This window comes from Meles meles, chromosome 8 (assembly GCF_922984935.1).
Source record: "Meles meles chromosome 8, mMelMel3.1 paternal haplotype, whole genome shotgun sequence".
Taxonomy (NCBI): Eukaryota; Metazoa; Chordata; class Mammalia; order Carnivora; family Mustelidae; genus Meles; species Meles meles.
The window spans coordinates 95,053,867-95,076,859 of record NC_060073.1 but is presented as its reverse complement, the minus strand read 5'-3'; the positions used below and the strand labels follow the sequence as shown (position 1 = coordinate 95,076,859).

Below are 22,993 nucleotides of genomic sequence, written 5' to 3'. Positions count from 1 at the left end.
TTTTATTAGATTTTTTATAATGCTTATATTTAGTTATACATTTATGAAGAGTAATAAATAAATCATAAATCACAAAAGGATAGGGTGCTACTGGAGGGTTTATTGTTTAAATTTTAAAATGATTTAGAACAGATCAATTATAAGTAAGGAAAGTGAACCAGTAATCAAAAACCTCCCAGCAAATAAAAATCCAGGATCAGACAGCTTCGGTACTGCATTCTACCAAACATTTAAGGATGAATTAATACCAACCCTTCTTAAATTATTCCAAAATATAAGACAAAATATAACACTCTCATACTGATTATAAAAGGCCAGCATCACCTTGTATCAAAAGCAGACAAGGACACTACAAGGAAAGTAAATTACAGGGGCACCTGAATGGCTCAGTCGGTTAAGCATCGTTTCAGCTCGGGTCATGATCTCAGGGTCATGAGATCAGGCCCTGCTCCTCACTCAGTGTGAGTTCACTTGAGATTCTCTCTCACCTTCTCCCTTTGCCCTTCCCCAACACACACACACTCTAAATAAATAAATACATACTTAAAAAGTAATTTATGGAACAACATCCCTGATAAACATAGAAGCAAAATCCTCAACAAAATATTAAGCAAACTGAATCCAACAGTACATTAGAAGGATCCCACATCATGGTCAAGTGTGATTCATACAGGGATCAAAGGATGGTTCAATATCCACAAATCAATCAATGTCCATACCACATTAATAAAATGAAGGATAAAAATCATATCAGTATCTCACTAGATGCAGAAAAAGCATCTGACAAAATTCAACATCCATTTATGAGAAAAACTCTCAATCTAGATGACATACAGGGAATGTACCTCAACGTAAGGGCCCTATATGACAAGCCCATAGCTAATATCATACTCAATGATGAAAAGCTAAAAGCTCTTCCTCTAAGACCCAGAACAAGACAAGGATGCCCACTCTCATCCTGTCTATTCAAAATAGTACTGGAAATCCTACGGGGAGCAATTAAGCAAGAAAAAGAAATAAAAGGCCTACAAATCAGAAAGGAAGAAGTAAAACTGCAACTATTCCTAGATGACATATACAAAACCCTAAAGACTCCAACAAAATATTGTCAGAACTGGGGTACCTGGGTGGCTCAGTCATTAAGCGTCTGCCTTCAGCTTGGGTCATGATCCCAGAATCCTGGGCTCAAGCCTCACATCAAGCCCCATCAAGCCCCTCATCAAGCCCCTCACTGAGCCTGGCATCGGGCTCCCTGCTCAGAGGGAAGGTCTGCTTCTCCCTCTCCCACTCCCTGCTTGTGTTTCCCCTCTCACTGTCTCTCTCTGTCAAACAAATAAAGTCTTTAAAAAAAAAAAAAAAACCCACTGTCAGAACTAATAAATTCGGTAAATCTTCAGAATACAAAATCATTAAAAGAGCTGTGTTTCCACACACTCACAGTGAGCCGGAGCACTGAGTATTTTTTCAGTAGGATGCTAGTACCTCTTAGGGATTCATTGATCTGACAGAGGGTGTGGGGCTTGTCTTTGCTGAGACTATTTTCCATCTCTGCAGAGAAGTTAACTTGCAGAAAACTAATAGTACAAATAATTCCTGTCCACAGAAATGCAAATTGTGTCTAATGGAACTAAAGAGTTTTGCCAGCTTTTGCATCCATTTGCATCTATTTTAGCTTGATTAATCTCTAACAGTAAGGCACTCTGAATTCTCCTTTGAACCAAATCTCCTCTGAATCAAGTTGTAACACTTGACTGGTTCCTTCATTAGTTAATGAGTTAAATATCCTCGGCATGTGTTCATTTTATAATTATATGAGAGTCATGATTATATCCTCTTAAACTTTATCCTTCAATAAAATGAATATAAGATTATCTTTATCCTTTCTCAAAAACTCACAATATAGTAAAAGGAAACAGAAACATCCATAATTAACTAGAATGGGATGAAGTATTAAGACCTGGATATGAACAACATACTATAAGAAGTAAAATCGAAACATTTGGTTCTATTTTTATTTTTATTTTATTTTATTTTTCTATCTGAAAGGTTTCAGAAAGCCTTATATCTTTTTTTAAAAAAGATTTTATTTATTTATTTGACAGAGAGAGAGATCACAAGTACGCAGAGAGGCAGGCAGAGAGAGAGGGGGAAGCAGGCTCCCCGCTGAGCAGAGAACCCGATGCGGGGCTCAATCCCAGGACTCTGAGATCATGACCTGAGCCGAAGGCAGAGGCTTAACCCACTGAGCCACCCAGATGCCCCAGAAAGTCTTACATCTTAAGTTACAATTATATAAGGCAGGGGCCTAAACTTGGGTCAACCCAGTCCAACTTTGTTTTTGTTTTTGTATAGTCCATAAGCTAACATTTTTAAATGTGTGGGGGAACAAAAAAAAAAAAAAGAAGAAGAAGGATAATTATCTAATGACATGTGAAAATTACCTAAAATTCAAATATGTGTCCATAAATAAAGTTTTATTGGCACACAGCCATGCTCATTTATGTATTATCTATGGCTACTTTCATGTTACAGTGACAGAGCTGAGTAGCTGTGAGAGAAACCTTATGAGACACTCATCAATTCATACTGCTGCTCAGCACACCATATACCGTACTATGAAGCTAGAACTCAGCAGCATTGCAAGTTCCCCGTGTATCACCATACCACGTGCTTAAAATCACTAATTTGTACACAACATATAAAAAATAAGCCAAGAAGAGATAAGTGGACTACCAATGTCATGCTTTTAAGACACAGGACAATGTGGGTTTCATTATCAAATAAGATGGCAAAAAACTGTGTTTATTATGTGCTGACATTACAGCTGTGCTGAAAGAAAGACTATAGATCAAACATCACCGAACTACGCACTCATCACAATAGTCTCAACTCACAGGAAACAACAATCTGAAAAGTGAGAAAACTCTAAAACGGAGTAAGTGCGTAAAGCATCACACAAAAATAAAATTTCTTCACAAAAATAAAAAGAAGTCTGCATCCAGAGTAAATTCCCAAGTAGATCACTTGTCAGCAGAGCAAGGAAAGCCACTGGCGAATGGTGAATCAATTAAATCATGTTTGACTATAGCAAAGAAATCCAGAGAAAACAAAATGATTTAAGCCTAATAGTCTTTCAGTAAGTACAGGCTTGAATACACTTGAGGGCATTGAGAGGAAAATCAAGAGTCAATCTGAAAATGAGGCAAAATGATTTCAAGTGGTTTCCCTTAACTCTTGATGAGTTAACAAACATAACCAATACTGTGAAGCTGCTAAGGAGTCAATGCGACTTTAAAGTGGTTGAAGAATTAGCCCCATGTGCAGTCTGCCGAGGACGACTACAGCTGACAATCTTCTGAAATAAATTCAACATTCATTCAGTGCAAGTGGAATCTACTAAGATACTTCATGCCAATTTTGGTAAAAAATATGGGTGAAACAGAAAAGTTCAGTTGGACCTGTTTTCGATCTCTGTTAATGGATGCTAAATGGTTTTCATAATTAAGTTTTTGTTGCATATTTGATGCTATTTCTCAATGAATCTAACCTAAAATTGCAAAGCAAAACATAGCTTATGAGAAACACTGTGATCAATGTTAGAATCACAATCATGAGCTGTCATACATATTTTCCAAGCTCCCAAACGCTAAAACAAGAAGAGAGATCTCCATTACCACAAAAATTTGTAGTGAACATATTTTCTGAACTCAAACTACAGTTCCAGCAAGGTTTTTCGGATCATCGGTACAAAGAAAATGTCCACACTGCATTTAACTTTGCAATTGAGGAACTTCAACCTCACCTTTAACGGGATGTTTGTAATATAATGTTTTGCTAAAAGGTCAATATCAAGAGAAAAATCTAATAGAATTCTATAAATGCCTTCCAAGAGACAAATATTCTCAATTAAAATCACATGCTCATGAACTGGTTGGGATACGTATTTGGCAATACCTGAGTGAAAAGGCATTTTCAAAAATCAAATATGTAAAATCTCATTACAGATCATCAGTGACATGAATATTTGCATTCAAATTTTGGTGATAAGAAACACTAACTTTACTACAATTAAGTAAAATGTTATTCTTCACAAAAGGAATTTCACCATTCTTATTAACAGACCCAAACCGCAAAAAGTTGTAAGAGATTAAATGTGTATCTCAAACCGTCATGTGGAAAACTACACTGCATAGGATTTTTCTACCCAATCCCCAACAAAAAGTGCTTTTCCAGAATTTCAGTAAATGTAACTCCATTCTTAAGGTTGATCAAGCCAAAAAACTTAGTCATCTTTAACATCTCTTTAGCTCACTAACATCCCATTCCTCCGCAAAAACAGTAGGTTTTATCTGCAGAATTCTCTCTCTAGAATCTAACCATTTTTCACCATATCTACCATTCCAGTTCAAGCTACTGTTACTGTTCACCTATTATAATAACCTTCTAACTGGTCTTATTTCTTCTTTTGACTCTCTTTTTAGCCTATTCACAGAAATCAGAGACTTCCTTTAAAATTTCAAGACAGATCATGTCACTTCTCAGCCAAAAATCCTTCAATGGTTTCCCATCTCACTCAGCAAAGAAACCAAAGTCTTTATAAAGTACCACAGGAAACTACATGATCTGCTCTCCATCTACCCAAACCACTCTCTGGCCTCATCTCCTTCTACTTTCCCCTGGCTTGTTCAATTTCAGCCACATGTCCTACTTGCGTTTCCTCCAGCTTACTTTTTATTCTTATGCGGTAGCCTTTAACTTGTCCTTCCAATGCCTAAAATGATGTTTCCAGATAAGCACACTACTCACTCCCTCACATCCTTCTGCTCAAATTTTACCTTCTCCCAGGGGCCTTCTGTGGCTTCTATTATAAAGCTACCAACCATCCTTTCCCACACTATCCTACCACTTTGTAACCCCACTACTCTGCATTAATTTTCTACAATAGCACCTACCATCATTTGACATACTATATACTTAATTATTCCCTTCTCCTCTTAAACCATTAAAATATAAGCTGCATGAAGGCAGGAAACTGGTGTGTTTTGTTCAGGGCTCTGCCCACAGAGTTTAAACATTGCTTAGAATAGATTATTAGCTCAATAGCTACTTCCTGAAAAAAATAAGAAAGCAACACCAAAAAAGTTCATAAGGATTCATCAGTTCCTTCTCCTTATATAATTAAACTATACACACATATATATGCATAAAACTGATTTACCATCGTGCTAAGTGTTTCTTCCCAATCAGGCCGCTCTCGAGGGTGAACATTTCTATGTAGTTCTGGGACAAAATCATCCTCTTCAGAATGAACCGAAGACTTCATCTTCCTAGAGATAAAAACGTAAGAGACTATGGTAAGAAGTCCCAATTGTATGAAAACCTTCCAGTAATTATAGAAAATTATGTCATATTTGAAGTTTAATTAAGAGCTTTAGTAGTTAGTATTGATTCCTCATTTGTACTCTGGCCTTCAGGTATCTTTCCTAATGTACCCAACACCCACTTTTATTCGAAAAGATAAATGTAAAGTTAATAATTTTGCAATTCTCATAGACTGTGGTAATTATTATATAAGACTGATTTTATCTGTTTAACACAGTAGGAACCTGGAAAATATTTGCAACAGCCACCAATATTAATGGAACTGTGCTAAGCATTAGTAAAATTCCAGGATTAATAAAATTCTAGGACTATAGCAGTGTATTGATTAGTAAAATTCTAGGAATATAGCCTAAGCAATTCTAGGAATAAACACTCTCGAAAACAACAATGAAGGCTAAACAAAACATATGAAACAACTTTTCTAAAGGCACAGGAAAGCAATCAATACAAGTAGGAGTTCTGGGGCTACATTCTCTGAGAGCCTAAGAAGCAAATTCCACATTTAAATATTACTTTTGTATAAGAGATTTTCTAAATCAATAATGAAAATAAAGCCCAAGCATAATATTGTAGTCTTACTGGACTAAGCTGGCAGAGGTTGTAAGTTGCAGTTGCCAAAGCAGATGGGGCTTCAGGGTGATAAATGACCCCTAAAAAGACGTGTAGAGAAAGAACTCATAAATCTACATGGAAATTCCCCTGAAACCATTAACTAATACCAAAGCCTACAAATATGCAGGACAAGATGCTGAGAAACCTATCCAAAAACAGCTGATAGGCAACTAAAGAGCCAACAGGACATTTCTGCAGCCCAGTCATGCTGTAGAGATGGAGGCTGGCAAGCAAGCACTGTCAAGATGGAGGAGCACTAAAAAAAGAAAAGAAACCCTGAGCTCTTGAGACTCCAGAAAAGCCATGCCTTAGGAGTAAGGACAAACTAGCAATATATGAACTCTAATAAATCCAAAAACCAAGACTTTATAGCATTAGAACTGCCAGTTAAAAAAAAACAATAATAATAATAACTCTCTTCAGAGGAAAATAACATTCTACAGACCCTCTGCAAATATTTTACCCAATCTAGTATTCAATAAACATTACAAGGCATGCTTTTAAAAAATTAAAATAAATTTTAATTAACATAAACAAATCAGCAAAAATTGGGGAAAAAGTCAAAACAGAGACTCACATTTGATTCGGACTTTAAAATTATCAGAAAGGGACTTTAAAATGCTTATGATGGAGTTCTGCCTTCTGCTTATGATGTAGTGAAAGCTGTAAAAAGCACTGCTTCCAGCCAAACAAGACAAAAAGAAAGATAACCTAAGAAATCATAACTTTTCTCGGATATATCAGAAAACTGAGGCAACCAGCTAGTCTAAACACTAAAGACAGGACTCTCCATGATGAGCTGGTTTGCAAGGAATTATTGCTTAGAGCAAAGCAGGAAAGAAGACAGAAGCTAGTAAGAAGAAAGAAGTTAAATTCTCACCAAGTTTTTTCAAGTTTTAAATCAAAACTAAAAACATTTATGATTAATATGTTCAATAACATTTTTTTAAATTTTATTTATTTAACAGAGAGAAATCACAACTAGGCAGAGAGGCAGGCAGAGAGAGAGGAGGAAGCAGGCTCCCTGCGGAGCAGAGAGCCCGATGTGGGGCTCGATCCCAGGACCCTGAGATCATGACCTGAGCCGAAGGCAGAGGCTTTAACCCACTGAGCCACCCAGGCATCCCACATTTTTAAAAACTAGATGAAAAGATTAAGAATTTTAAGAACAAATGGAATCTAAAAATCAAATGCCCATCCTGAAATTGAAAAATCCAGCATCTGAAATTAAGAAGTCACTGGATGGGTTTAACAGAACAACTGACATGGCTAAAGAGAGAATTAGTGAACTAGAACACAGCTCAGTAGAAAATATCCACCCTGGCGCACAAAGAAAAAAGAGAAATACACAAAACAACACAAAACATGAGACTTGACTAAGAAGGTCTCAAATATGTCTAAATTAGAAAATCAGAGACAGGAAGATGATGAAAAAGAAAACAAGACAACAGTAATATTTGAAAAATAATGGCTAAAAAGTTTTCAAAACTTTCAGAAGTCATCAAGTAGAAATTCAAAATTCCAATGTCCATTAAGCAGGATAAAAAAAAATGGGCATATTTTACTCACAACTTATTAAAATACTCAAAATGTACTTAAAAAACAAAATACTAATTGAAATTCTTAAAAGCAGCCAGAGAATAAAAAACAGGTTGACTTCAAAGACACAACGATAACAATGTAGGAGGACATTTCAATGGAAATGAAAAGACAATGGAGTAAACCTTCAGCACAGTGAGAGGAAAAAATACTGCCAATCTAAAATCCTCTAAAATCATTCATTAAGTTGATTAAAAAAGCAGGGAAAATGGGGTGCCTGGGTGTCTCAGTTGGTTAAGTGTCTGACTCTTTGTATCAGCTCAGGTCTTGATCTCAGGGTCAGGAGTTCAGGCTCCACACATTGGGCCTGGAGTACACTTAATTAAAAAAAAAAAATTAAAAGTAGGGGAAATAAGTTATTTTCAACAAAAGCTGAAAAAATTTACCATCAAGAAACCTACAATAAAAGAAATAGTAGAGTTCTTCTGACTGAAGGAAACTGAGCCTTCGGTCAGAAAACTACAGAAATTTATGAAAAGCACAAGGAAAAAGTGAGAAAATATAAGTAAATAATGGTTTACAAACTGACACAGAAATAAAAACAGTACCCTATAAGTTTTATAATAGACATAAAAAAGCACAAAGGATAGGAGAGACATATGCAGTCAATTAGTACAGAAATTCTCAATTGGCTAGGAAATGAAATAAGCATGATTTTAGAAAAGAATACAGTTTGATCTTCTCAGTAACTATTAGAATAATAGTAAATAAATGTATAACTAAAAATCTAAAAACAGAAAATCTTTCAGAATAAAACATACTTGATTAACCCAGAAGAAAGCAGAGAAAGGAAGAATAAAGGTACAAAGAATGAATAAGATGAATTAAAAAATAAGTATGAAGGTGGTAGAATTCAATTCCAACACATTATTAACAATTATTAAAGTGACCAGACTAGTTAACAAGCATGTGGAGCAACTGGAACCTTCATTTATTGCTGGTAGGAATTGAAATTGTGCAGCCACTGTAGAAAAAGTCTGGCAGTTTCTCAAAATATTAAATAGAGAAATACCATATAATTCAGCAATTCCATTTCTAGATATTTAACCAAGAAAAATAAAAACATAGGTCCACCATGAATTTATACATGAATATTCATACCAGTATTCTTTATAATATACAAAAAGTAGAAACAACCAAAATGGCTATTACCTGAAGAATGGACAAACAAAATGTACCAAGCTACATAATAAAATATTACTCAACCATAAAAACAAAAGGAATGAAATCCTGATTCATGCTACCATGAGAATGAACAGTTAAAACATGCTAAATGAAAGAAGTCAGACACAAAAGAACATATGTTTTATTATTGCATATATATAAAATGTCCAGAAAGAATCAAATTCACAGGAAGATAAAAAGTATATCTGGAGGCTGCCAGAGGCTGGGAAGAGGAAGACATGGAAAATTATCACAGGCATAACTCATTTCATTTCTCTTCACTCTATGACACTTCACAGATACTGTATTTTTTACAAATTGAAGGTCTGTGGCAACCCTGTGTCAAAGTAAGGTATCAGCACCATTTTTCCAACAGCATTTGTTCACTTCATGTCTCTGTTATGTTTGAGTAATTCCAGTATTTCAAACTTTTTCATGGCTATTGTATTTGTTATGGTGATCTGTGATCTATTATCTCCGATTTTATCATTATAATTGTTTTGGGATGCCACCAACTATGGCTACATAAGATGCCAAACCCAATAAATGCATTTTTCTGATCCCTCCACCAACTGGCCATTGTGTTCTGACTGCTCCACCAACCAGCAATTCCCCCCAACTCTCTCCCTCTCTTCATACCTCCCTATTCCAAGACAAAACAATATAGAAATTAGGCCAATTAATAACTCTAAGATAGCCTCTAAGTGTTCAAGTGAAGAGTCAAATGTCTCTCACTTTATTTATGTATTTATTTATTTATTATTTATGTATTTATTTTAGAGAAGGAGAGTGGGAGGGAAAGGCAGAGGGTAAGGGAAAGAGAGAATATTATAGCAGGCTCCACACCCAGCACAGAACCCGATGCGGGGCTTGATCTCACGACCCTGAAATCATCAACTGAGACAAAATCAAGAGTCAAGTACTTAAGCGACTGAGCCACCCAAGCAGCCCCTCTTTTCCCCAAATGTCTCTCACTTTATATCAAAAACTAGAAATTATTGAGTTTTGTAGAGAAGTTGTGTCAAAAGCCAGGATAAGCCAAAAGCTAAGTCTTGTATGCCAAACAGCCAAGTTATGAATGCAAAAGAAAAATTCTTGCATTTCCTACTCAAATGAACACATGGATAATAAAAAAGTAAAACAGCCTTATCACTCGTATGGAGAAAATTTTAGTGGTCTGGATAGAAGATCAAACCACCCACAACATTCCCTTAAAACCAAAGCCTAATCCAGAGCAAGGCTCTAACTCTCTTCCATTCTGTGAAGGCGGAGAGAGAGGAGGAAGCTACAGAAGAGTCTGAAACTAGCAGAAGTTAATTCATGAAGTTTAAGGAAAGAAGCCGGCCATCTCCATGGCACAGTGCAAAATGAAGGAGCAAGAGCTAATGCAGAAGCTGTAGCAACTTACCCGGTAGACTTACCTAGGATAATTAGTGATGGTGGGTACACTAAACAATACAGTTTCAATACAGACAAAACAGCCTTGAATTGGAAGAAGATGCCATCTAGAACTTTCACAGCTAGAGAGGACAGACAGGCCAATGCTTGGCTTCAAAGCTTTAAAGGACAGACGGGCTCTCTTGTTAGGAGCTCATGCAGCTGGTGACTTAAAGTTGAAGCCAGTACTCATTTACCGTTCTGAAAATGCTAAGACCCGTAAGAATTATACTAAATCTTCTCTGCCTGTGCCCTATAAATGTAATTAAAAAAAAAAAAAAAAAAGGCCTGGATGACAGCACATCTGTTTACAACATGGTTTACTGAATATTCCGAGCCCAGTGTGGAGACCTACTGTTCAGATTCCTTTCAAAACATTACTGCTCACTTCATGCAAGAGGTATGATGGAGATGTACAATGAGATGAACGTTGTTTTCATTCCTGTCAGTACAACATCCATTCTGCAGCCCTCGGATTAAGGAGTTATTTTCAATTTTCAAGTCTTATTATTTAAAAAATACATTTCATAAGGCTCTAGCTGCCATAGGAAGTTAGTTACTTCACTATGGGCAAAGTAAATTGAAAATCTTCTGGAAAGGATTCAGCATTCTAGATGCCATTAAGAACGTTCATTTGATTCACTGGAAGTCAAAATATCAACATAAACAGGAGACTAGAAAAAGTTTTTTCTAACCCTCACAGATGACTCTGAAGATTGAAGACTTGAAGTAAGTAACTACAGGTGTGATGGAAAGAAAAGAAAACTAGAATCAGAACTAAACCCAAAGATGGGACTGAACTGCTGCAATCTCATGATAAAACTTGAACAGGTAAGGAGTTGCTTTTACAGAGGAGCAAAGAAAGTGCTTTCTTGGGTGCCTGGGTGGCTCAATGGGTTGGTTAAGCCTCTGCCTTTGACTCAGGTCATGATCTCAGGGTCCTGGGATTGAGCCCTGCATGGGGCTCCCTGCTCAGCGGGGAGCCTGCTTCTCTCTCTCTTTCTCTCTCTCTCTCTCTCTCTCTCTCTCTCGCCTATCTCTCTGCCTACTTGTGATCTCTGCCAAATAAATAAAATCCTAAAAAAAAAAAAAAAAAAAGAAAGAAAGAAAAAGAAAGTGGTTTCTTGAGATGGGATCTACTCCTGATAAAGATTCTGTTAACATTGTTGGAATGACAACAGAAGACTTTGATTATCCCATAAACTTGGTCGATAAGGCAGCAGCAGGACCAGAGAGGACCAGCTCCAATCGTGAAAGACATTCTACTGTGGTTAAAATGCTATCAAACACCATCACATGCAACAGAGAAATCATTCCTAAAAGGAAAACTGAATCGATGAAGCCAAGTTCAATGTTGTCTTATGTCAAAAAAGTTGCTACGGCCACCTCAACCTTTAGCAACCACCACCCTGATCAGCCAGCTGCCATCAACACTGAGGCAAGACACTCCATCAGCAAAAAGATTACAACTTGCTAAAAGCTCAAATGATGAGTAACATTATTTAGCATTAAAGTATTTGTTTACTAAGGTATATATATATTTTTTAAGAAATAATGCCATTGCTTACCTAATAAACTATAATATAGTTTAAACATAAACTTTACATGCACTAGAAAACAAAGAAATTCATTTGATTCACTTTACTGTGATACTCACGTTATTGTGGTGGTCTGGAACTAAACCCAGAATGTCTCTGAGGTATGTCTGAACTAATAAGTACGAGATTTCTTTCTGAAATATTCAATAATTAGATAATGATGATGGTTGTGCAACTTTGTGAATATACTAAAAGCCACTTAACTGTATACTTTGAGAGTGAATCTTATAGATGCAAATTATATCTTAATAAAAAATTAAATGGACTAAAAATTCTAATTAAAATACTCAAAGGGGGACATTTCATGATAAAAATGTTAAGTAACCAGGGCATCTGGGTGGCTCAGTCAGTTAAGCCTCTGCCTTGAGCTCAGGTCATGATCCCAGGTTCCCCGGATCAAGCCCCATATAGGGGCTCCCTGCTCAGCAGTGAATCTACTTCTCCCTCTCCATCTAACCCTCCCTCACCCCGCTCATGCTCGCTCTCTCTCTTAAATGAATAAATAAAAAATCTTTTTTTTAAAAAAGTGCTAAGCATGATATAATAAACAAAAGCAAAACCTGAAAGAACTAAAAAGAAAATAAATAAATCTACAATTACAGTTGCAGATTTTAACAAATATTTCTCAGTGACCAATAGAATAAGACAAAAAAAAGTCCTAAGTATATAGGAGATCTGAACAACCCACCTTTTCAACCTGAACTAGAACATTAAACCTAAGAACTGCAGAATATATGTTCTTTTCAACAGCATATTAAACATTTACCAAAAGACCATAATCTAGGCAATGAAGCAGGTCTCAATAAATATAAAGAATTTAAATCATGAACAAAGTGTTTTGTGACCAGCACAGAACTATACTAAAAATCAATTACTGGAAAATAACTAGAAATTCTCCCAAATGTATGAAAATTACAAAAAACAATTCTGAGTAATACATGAATTGAATACATGAAATCACAATAAAAATGAGAACAATTTTTATCTGAATAATAATAAAAATACAACAGATAAAAATGTGTGAGACACAACTAAAACAGCAAATTTCAGGCCTCTAAATGTATGTTACTGCAAATTAGGCAAGTTGAAAGCAAATGTTCTAAGTTTCTATTGCAAAAAGCTAGAAAAAGAATAGCAAATTATTCCAAGAAAGTAGAAAGAAGAAAAAAAATTGTTTAAGTAAAAAATCAGTGAAATAGAAAGCCGACTCTTTGAAAGATTAATAACACCAAGAAGTTTCATCAAGGAAAAAACAGAACACAGAATGTAAACAATGAAAAGAGAGTTACAACTAGAAAGCCTACAGACAAAAAGATTCTGAGGACATTATAAACAACTTTATTCCAGTATAGTTGTGAATTTCTATTGAAATGGGGAAATTTCCTTAAGAACACAACTTACCAAAACTGAAACAAGAAACCAAATAATTGTGAAAAGTCCTATAGCTATTAAAGAAGCTGAATATGTGAGAAAACTCCAGACCCAAATGTATTCATTGGTGACTTCTTTCCAACATTCAAGGAATAAGTTATAGCAATATTATATTCCTCCAGAGTATAAAAACAAAAGGAAGACCCCTCTTCAACGTGTTCCATGATGTTAGGACAGTCTTCATAACAAAAGGGGATAAAGACATTAATAGCAAAGAAAACTGTAGGTCAATATTATTAACATAGCTGCAGAACTTCTAAACAAAGTAGTAACAAATCAAACCCACTGGTTTACAAAGAGGATATATACCATTTCCAAGTAAGTTTTAGTCCAAAATGCAAACTGTTTTAACATTCTAAAATCAACTGCTATAATTGACCATATGATTAAAATAAAGGAATAAAAACATTGTCATTTTAAGAGGTAAAATTTAATACCTATTCATAATTTTTCTAAATATAGATAGATACATGAACATTATTAAAACACAGACACAAATAACATCATAGTTAATGGTGAATACTGATGCTTTCCTAATGACAGGCATGGTTAATAAGGTCATAAACAAGAGAAGAATGTCTTCTATACAACATTACACTTGATATCTTAGTTTTTCTTAAAGAGGGGAGTCTGGGTGGCTCAGTGGTTAAGCAGCTGCCTCAGGCTCAGGTCATGGTCCCAGGGTCCTGGGATCAAGCCCACATTGAGGCTCCCTGCTCAGCGGGAAGCCTATTTCTCCCTCTCCCACTTCCCCTGCTTATGTTCCCTCTCTCCTGTGTCTCTCTCTGCCAAATAAATAAGTAAAATCTTTTTAAAAAATAAAAATAAGTAAAAGAGCAAGAAAAAGAAATAAAAGGTATAAAAATTAGAAGGGAAGGCTCCTAGGTGGCTCAGTCAGTTAAGCATCAAACTCGATGTTGCCTTGGGTCTTGATCTCAGAGTTGTGAGTTTAAGCTCTGCTTTGGGCTCCATGCTGGGCATGAAGCCTAACTTAGGAAGGGGAGGGGAGGGAAGGGAGGAAAGGAAGGAAAAGAAGGAAAGGGAAGGAAGGAAGGAAGGGAAAATAGAATTCTCATCATTTAAAGATGACACAATGTGTTCAGCAGTTAGAATAAGATAATTCAGCAAAATCACAGCAAATAAGGTCAAATGCAAAGATCAAATGGTTACACATACTGTTATTATACATTAATACGGGGGGAAAGCCAAATACAATAAGTAAGTAATTTGCAATATTTTCCATGTAAAACTACACAGAAGTGAAAAAGAATTATTGCTGCCATCTGCAAGAAATGGATGAATCCCATGTGTTGAGAAGTGGAAGCCAGACAAAAGTATATGTTAATCTCAATAAATAAGTGTATCAAATCATCATGTTGACCTTCTTAAGCAATATTATATGACAATTATAGCTGGGGAGGAAAGAGTACATATTGTATAATTTTATTTACATGAAGTTCAAGAACAGGCAAAACAAATCTACTGTAACAGAAGTCAGAATAATGGTTACCTCTGGGGCAGGTATTGACTAGGAGGGGCAAGGGTCTTGTGGCATACTAACATTAATTTATATCTTGACTGGGTTGTGTTTACATGGATATATACATTTATATAAATTCTTCAAACTATATTCTCATGATTTGTGCATTTTATTACATGTAAGTTATACCTTAATAAAAGTGTAAAATAAAAAGTCTGTTGGTAAATCTTACACATTTTAAAAGGATTAAAAATTATATTTATATTATATATATTTAGTGTCATAGAACACTGAATCAACTCCATAAGAACTTAGTATCTATTTATTTAACTGATCCTTTTGTTCCATGCTTTTTAAACTATGGGCAAATTTTACCCTTAACATGATTAATTATAGTTTCAAATCTAACAGAAAAGACAGAGTGTTAAGATTACCAACCATAAAACCTAAAGAATCCAATGCTTTATTTACAAATTTCCTGTAAAACATCAGATTTGAACCTGCAAATTTTCAAGCAAAAGGAAAAAGGAGAAAAAAAAAAAACTTCCCTCAAATTGTGGGAACCAGCCTTACCATCCCACTCATTATAAGTCTCTGACACACACTTTATCTTTGCATGAATCTTGTTCACAGCTTATGAAAAAATGTACTTGACAGTGTTAAATTCCGCAGAGAAGTCCAAGTGACACATTGCCTGAGAAGCGTTTCCTAAGATACTGCTTACACTTGGGCATACCTTTTCTTGATCCCTGGAGTAAACTCCAGGCAACAATAGAATTTTACCTTTCTCCTTTAATTCCCTTAATCTTTGTTTGCGTTTATTGCTCATTCTTTGCTAAGTTTGGTTCTGTCTCTGTGACACTTATGGCCAGGAAGTTATTCCGCAATGGTACGGGAAATGATTAGAAAGTCATTTTATGGTCTGAGCATGTGGTGGTATTTGACAAATAAGAGATAGGCATCTACCCTCTATCACAGACAAGAGAGAATTGAGTTCATGGCTCAATTTATATCTGTTTGTGAAAGAATATGACAATTCCACTGCAGAGAAGATCTCTTTCAGTGGGTACCAAGTTTGATATTCTATTTATTATACCCATGGCTGAAGTTGTAAAACTGAAGATGCAAGGTGTTAGTTATGTCTGCAACTAATAGTCATTAATTATTATCATAAGGAGTAATATATTTTCCTACCTTCAGAGGATTTAATAAATTAGATTATAAAGCTGCTTAAAATATAGGAGGTCTGTCCTGGTTCGTTTATATACACTATTAAATGCTTACATAAACCCAGTATTCCCAGAACTCCCAGAAAATAAAGAAACTGACCTTGTAACACTAATGGGGTCAGCTGTTTTGGTGGTGAAAACAGAACAGAGGTTTGCTGAAGCCAGTGGAATTGAGTTGTAGTCACTTCCAGCTGAAAATGGCAGATATACTGTAATTCTTAATAGGTATTATAATTTTATCAGACAGAAGTCCTGCCCAATTCCTAGCCATTAAGCTCCTCACCTTATATATTCTTCCAGATTCTTTATGATATATCTATTCATATGTAATCTTTTCATGTCTTAAGAATATATCCATAACAAGTCTGAAAGCAATGTGTAAATATGGTCTTTGTGCAAAAAATGGAAGAACAGTTTTATTCCTCCATTAACAGCCCACTTTTTACTGAAAAGTATATTTACACACCAATGTTTTCTAATATTTCCTGGAGTATTCTGATTTCTATATGAGTATATAAAGAGCTTCTTTGCTGTTTTCACAACTGTATGATATCCCACAGTGTAGATATATTCCAGAATTTAACCAGTACCCTACCAATAGATTCTTGAATTATTTCCAATTTTTTGGTATTACAGCAATGCTACAGTAAGTTTATAAATATGTTGTTTCTACACATGTGCATGTATATCTGAAGGATAAATTCTCAGCGATGAAAAAAATCCTTTTGATACATTAGCCCATGTTTCTACTGGGACGGTTTTTTCTTATCTATTTTTAGTTCTTTATATATTAAAGAGATTAGTTCCTCATCTGTAATATGAGTTCCTAGTATTTTTCCCAGGTTGTCATTTGTCCTTGCTCATTTTTTATAATACACATGTTTTATATTTCATGTAGTTAAATTTTGTAACTCTTTCCTTTATGGGTTTTGCATCTTAAATTATAGTTCTAAAAGCCTTCCCTGGCCCCAAATTATTTTTTTAAATTTTCCCATGTGTTCTTTTGAAATTTTTATGATTTCATTTAATACACTTGTATCTTTGATCATTTTGGAATTTATCCTTGCTAAGAGGTAGAACGTCAATTTTTTTTTTCCTACTGATGTGTATGCAGTTTCCCCCAAAGCACTTCCTGAAGAGCACACATTGTCCCTACGGGCTTTTGAGAAGCCATCTTTATCATATCTAAGTCTTCTATGTGTTTGAGTGTATTTCTAGGCTTTCCACTATATCCCATTATGCCTTTTTTTCAGGTATCAGCACCACAAGGTTTTAATTACAAAGACTTTATATTACTGTATCTGGTTGCATTATCCCTTGCTTCTTTTCATCTTCCCAAAGTTTCTTGGTAGCTATTTAACCAAGATCAACCTATTGATCAATTTCTCTAGGTTTTTAAAAAGCATTCTTATTATACATGAATTTATAACAAACTGACACCTTGGGGCGCGTGGGTGGCTCAGTGGGTTAAAGCCTCTGTCTTCAGCTCAGGTCATGGTCCCAAGGTCCTAGGATTGAGCCCCACATTGGGCTCTCTGCTCAGCAGGGAGCTTGCTTTCCCCTCTCTCTCTGCTTGCCTCTCTGCCTGCTTGTGATCTCTCTGTGAAATAAATAAATAAGTAAATAAATAAATAAAATCTTTAAAAAAAAACAAAAACTGACATCTTGATGATACCGAATATTCCCAGCTATGAACAAGGTGTATCTTTTCATTTGTCCCAAACTTCTTTTATGTCCTTCAGTAATGCTTTTTATTTTCTTCAAATACGTCTTAGTTCCTCACTAAGTTTATTTCTGGGTATTTTATTTTTGTTCTTAAAATTGGCACCTTTTCACATCTTCTAACTAGTTACTATCTGATGACGCTATTTTTAGCGCTGTTCTGCAGGTAGGAAAATGCATTAACACATCTCAGTCACTCCAGATTTGGCAGACTGTTTTCTCCTGGAAGTTTCCAGTTTACATCCTGCAGAAGACACTGAAACATGCCATTCACGTCTCTAGAGACCCACTAGACTGGATAACAGACACCAAGATTCGGCCTCACTGAATACTCTCTTCAGAGGTTTCCTCTCAAAAGCCATGGAAAGAGAACCAGTAGACTTCCAATTCAAGACTGCACGTACGTTAAGAAACCAACCTCTATGTCTCTGAAAAGTCTCTGAAAGCTAAATAAAAGGAAATAAATCCTTAACAGAATGATATGGGTAGAATCAGGAGGCTAGAGATCTTGATAAACTTTTGGAAGACAAAAATCAAGTGGGCTCCTACTGACTGGTAAACCAGAGAAAAACAGGCTGAAGGAGATTACACTCCCACTTCTCCCCACAACAAAAGAGGTATCTGCCCCCAAGGGATTAATAAAAACTGTAAAATTACTCTGTAAAGAAATTAAACCATCAATTAGAAGGACTAGGGCTCCTAATGTGGGTGTCTGCACCCACAAGCAGCTCTACGCATCGTGAGACTACTAAAGAGAACAGCTGAAGAAGGGCCGAGACCTAGCTTAGTAGTTAAAAGCATAAATTCTGTTCAGTCAGAACAAACAGCACATGTACACTGAATGAATAAAGTCACAGAGCTAAAGAACACAACAGCATAAATGTATTATTTACATGTGCCAGTGTATATGCTCTATCTATACACGAAAGACAACACTTAAAAATTATTTCCCGGGGCGCCTGGGTGGCTCAGTGGTTTAAGCCGCTGCCTTCGGCTCAGGTCATGATCTCAGGGTCCTGGGATCGAGTCCCACGTCGGGCTCTCTGCACTGAAGGGAGCCTGCTTCCCTCTCACTCTCTCTGCCTGCCTCTCTGCCTACTTGTGATCTCTCTCTGTCAAAATTAATAAATAAAATCTTTAAAAAAAAAAAAAATTATTTCCCTACTCAGACTGAATGTGGAAGATTGAAGATTTCTTTAGTGGCCCAAAGAACAAGTACAAGAAATACATCAAACCAAAAAACGAAAATGTAAAGAGAAATATACATTGAGTAAAGGACAGATTAAGCAGACTTGATATGCAAGAAATAGGTTCCACAAGAAGACAATTACTGAAACAGAAGAGAGGTAACAATTAAATAAATAATAGGTAACAATAAAAAATCTGTCTTAACATGAAGGCCTGAATCTATGGAATGAAAGTCACTGAACTCCAAGCCGAAGAACTGATGATAAAACACATGTAGGGGCGACTGGGTGGCTCAGTGGGTTAAGCCTCTGCCTTCGGCTCAGGTCATGATCCCAGGGTCCTGGAATCAAGTCCCGCATCCAGCTCTCTGCTCAGCGGGGAGCCTGCTTCCGTTCCTCTCTCTCTGCCTGCCTCTCTGCCTACTTGTGATCCCCGTCTGTCAAATAAATAAATAAAATCTTCTAAAAAATGTTATAATTCAATTATTTAGATTTTTAAAAAAATTCACCCATTTTTTTTTTACACATGTAAACTGAGCACAAAAAGAAACTTATGCATTCAGAGAGAAAGTACGAGTTACCTATGAAAGAAAAGAGGGGAAAATGCATGAGCATATGCAAGAAGTGAGAATGTGTGGCTCACAGAACTTATGTCAACAAAGTACTCAAGAAAATATCCGCCAGGAAACAAATGAGCCAGAAGAAACACATGAAGATGGAAGATGATAAGAAGGAAATAACAGTAGGCACTAAGCAATGATACATTTAATTAAATTTGAATAAATGACAAAAAAATTAAAACACCTTAGCAAAAAACTAGGGTTTCTGGTAGTGTAAAATATTGGTAAATCTAAGAGTATCCAAAGGGACTGAAGGCAAGAAGATGGAAAAGTATTCTGTCAATCTTGTGTTAAGAGGTGGGGAGGTAGAGAAGAAAAGAGAACCGGGGTAGGAAAAAGCAGCACACCTAAGTGGAAGAGATTCTTTGATTTTCAAACAATAAAGGAAATACAGATCACAATAGAAGCATGGAAAGGGAAGCTAATCATTAATGGTAAGTAAAAGTATATCAGATCTTCTAAAATTAAATATCTAGAAAGGTTTGCTTGTTCTGATTTTAATCTTGCTAGGCTGTCACTTGATTTTTCGTTTTAAGGGAACTGACTATATTACATTTATAAACAGAGCTCTATATATTTCAGAGATTTTCATTTACTAAGTTTAAACATGCAAATGACTGCTTAAGGAAGTTTTAATGTTTAAGTTAAATACAAAGGTTAATGAAAAAATGGCTTTTAGGTGCATAAATAAATAACCTGACAGCCAGCACTTTCATATAGTTTTATATAGTTTCTGTACTCTAAGGCCCTTCTTAAACATCAAAAAACTCATACAGATAGATACAAGAAAGGTTCACCTTGGATTCCATCCCAAAGAATTTAATTACTGAAATACCAAGAAAGCCTTGTACCAGCATGCCTCATGGTTAAGACAAGATTTATTTCACAGATTATAAAGACAGCCTAAAGGCTAGACTCCAATACCGCATAAAATTTTCTGAGATTAAGTGATATTCACATCAGACTTTGAGGATCACAAAATAAATTTATTATCCTTGTGACATTGGTAAGAGTATGTTTGGTGAAAATTATATTTTACGTTGAAAGAATATATTAAAGGCTAATTTATATTCTAGATCATAAATCCAGTGTTACAGAGTATCATTTTTTTACATATACACATCTTTTTTCACATCATATATAACAGATTATTAAAGGGTAAAAGGCCTATGAAAAGTGATAGACTATAAAATAGACCTGGGCTGGGATACTGATAATATATGTCTTTGGTTAATTGTTAATGCTATCTCTCCATCCTTCCAGGCTCATAAAAACTGACTGGGATGGTGGACGGGCGCCTGGATGGCTCAGTCGGTTAAGCATCCGACTCTTGATCTCGGCTCAGGTCTTGATCTCAGGATTGTGAGTTCAAGCTGTGTTGGACTCAACAAGTAGGCGTGAAGAGCCTACTTCAAAAAAAAAAAAAAATGCTGACTGGGGATCCCAAAATCAATTATTTCTGCAGACAACAAAAGAACAGCCACGGTATTAAAAGCAGGGAATTGTGAAATAGCTTTACGGGCTTCCAGGGAAATTTAGCCAATCAAAATAAATCATTCTAGCTCTAAAAGAAAAGCAAGAACCTAGAAGAAATCTAATACCATATCCCAAGCCATTGTTACCTATTTGGACTGCTGCAGTATGTTCTAACTCACGGTATCATTTCAAATAAGGCAGAAAATTAATAAAGCAACCAACAAACCAATCAAGTACATGAACTAATATTAGTTTTATGATGCTATAAACCAATAAAGACATTAAAAGAATTTAAAATATGTTCACCAAATCATCTAGTTTAACTGAAGTTGGAAGTCTCTCACTTAAAAATCACATTATTATGGAGATACAAGCAAAGATCTGATTGAGGTATCTACAGACTGATTTTAGAAGTACATAGTTCTATGGGGCACCTGGGTGGCTCAGTCCACTGAGCATCTGACTCTTAGCTTTGTCTCAGGTCATGATCGCCAGGTTGTGGGATGAAGCCCAACTTCGGTCTCTGTGCTCATTGTAGACTCTGCTTGGAATTCTCCCTCTCTCTGTCTCCCTCTGCCCCTCCCTCTACTCATGCTCTAAATTAATTAATTAATTAAAATAAAAGTACACAGTTCTAAAGATGTGGTTCAATTTTTCACGGTATCATCTGTGTTTTGAACTATATGTCACACTTGCCAGTCTATGTATGTGTCAATAATACCAGAAAAGACAAAACTAGATTATATGATAAACATTTCTAGCCTTAAATGTCAAAGAACCAGAACCTTTCATGACTGTGAGTTAGTAATAATTGCTAGGTGTCCTAGAGGTCGAATCTCTGAAAGGTCACATTTACTGTATGCATTAGTTCACTTTTGTGTTCATCACATACACATCGCCATTGCTCAAAATCCCTTCATAAGAAGGAATTTCAGAACTAAGATGTCAGCTTAAAAGTCTCTTAAAAGTTATTACTTACCAGAGAATAACATTTAGCAGCTAAATATTTCACTAAAATCATTCACTTTCAAATTCAATTACACCTGGGTTCAAAATTTTGCTCTACCATATGCTTACAATGTTGGTCTCTGTGCGGCTTTCTAAGTGACAATTTCTTCATCTGGAAATGGAAAAAATATTACCTACTCTATAGGACTGATAAGTGACATACTGTATATAACATATATTTGGCTTAATACACTGCATACAACTCCAAAGTTAAATTTTTCATTTTTAAAAATTTTTTTAAGATTTTTTTTATTTATTCATGAGAGAGAGGCAAAGGGAGAAGCAGGATCCCTAGGGATCCTTGAAACCAGGACCCTGGGATCATGACCTAAGCCAAAGGCAGCTGCTTAAACAACTGAGCCACCCAGGCACCCTTTTAAAATAATTAAAACATCTCTACTTTTCCTTTTCTGCCTCATATGCCTCCTACTTACTTACAGAAGGGCTCTTTTCATGATCCTTAAGGACTACTCTATTCTAAGGACTATGACAATCTCTACATGTTCTAATCAAAGAACTATTTTAACAGTGATAATGGTAGGTAGTAATTTCACTCTACAAATCAGAAATCAGAAAATGAGAGATTTGTGACTCAGTGGTAGACAAGTTTGAACTATTGCTATGAAGGAGATTGGGGAACGGTCCACAGTGCTAGAATGTTAGAAAAAGTATCCTTTCTTCCAACCAAGTCTAAAAATAAACTCCATTCCAAAAGCTGTGGGACAAACATGAATGCCCCTCTGTGAGTGCTTCCTCCTAAAGCAGATGATAGCTGGAAACTCCACAAACCTACACCACAGGTATGGTCTGACTTTATCAGTCATGGTGTGTCAAATGACACAATGCTATTTTTCTAAGAATCAATTTAAAACCTAGATTAGAAAACATTCAGAGAAAAAGAAGAGTACACAATCTTTTGCGCTCTCAGTGTGTGTGTATAAATGAAATTAACTAGAATATAAACAATGACAGTTTGATTTAATGTGTATTAGCACAGATTTTCAAAGAAACACGTAGAGACTTTTCTGTATATTATCGTCATTACTAA

The 22,993-nt window shown here is 35.7% G+C and overlaps 1 protein-coding gene across 3 annotated transcripts in view; it reads right to left on the bottom strand.

The window, feature by feature from the left end:
* ARHGAP32 (Rho GTPase activating protein 32) overlaps window positions 1-22,993 on the bottom strand; it is a 306,642-nt gene that overhangs the window by 191,559 nt on the left and 92,090 nt on the right. For all 3 annotated transcript variants that reach the window (XM_046015295.1, XM_046015298.1, XM_046015296.1), the window contains exon 2: window positions 5,219-5,327. In XM_046015295.1, the coding sequence (XP_045871251.1) occupies window positions 5,219-5,323 (105 nt within the window). In that variant the 5' untranslated portion in view covers window positions 5,324-5,327. The remainder of the gene's footprint in view (window positions 1-5,218; window positions 5,328-22,993) is intronic.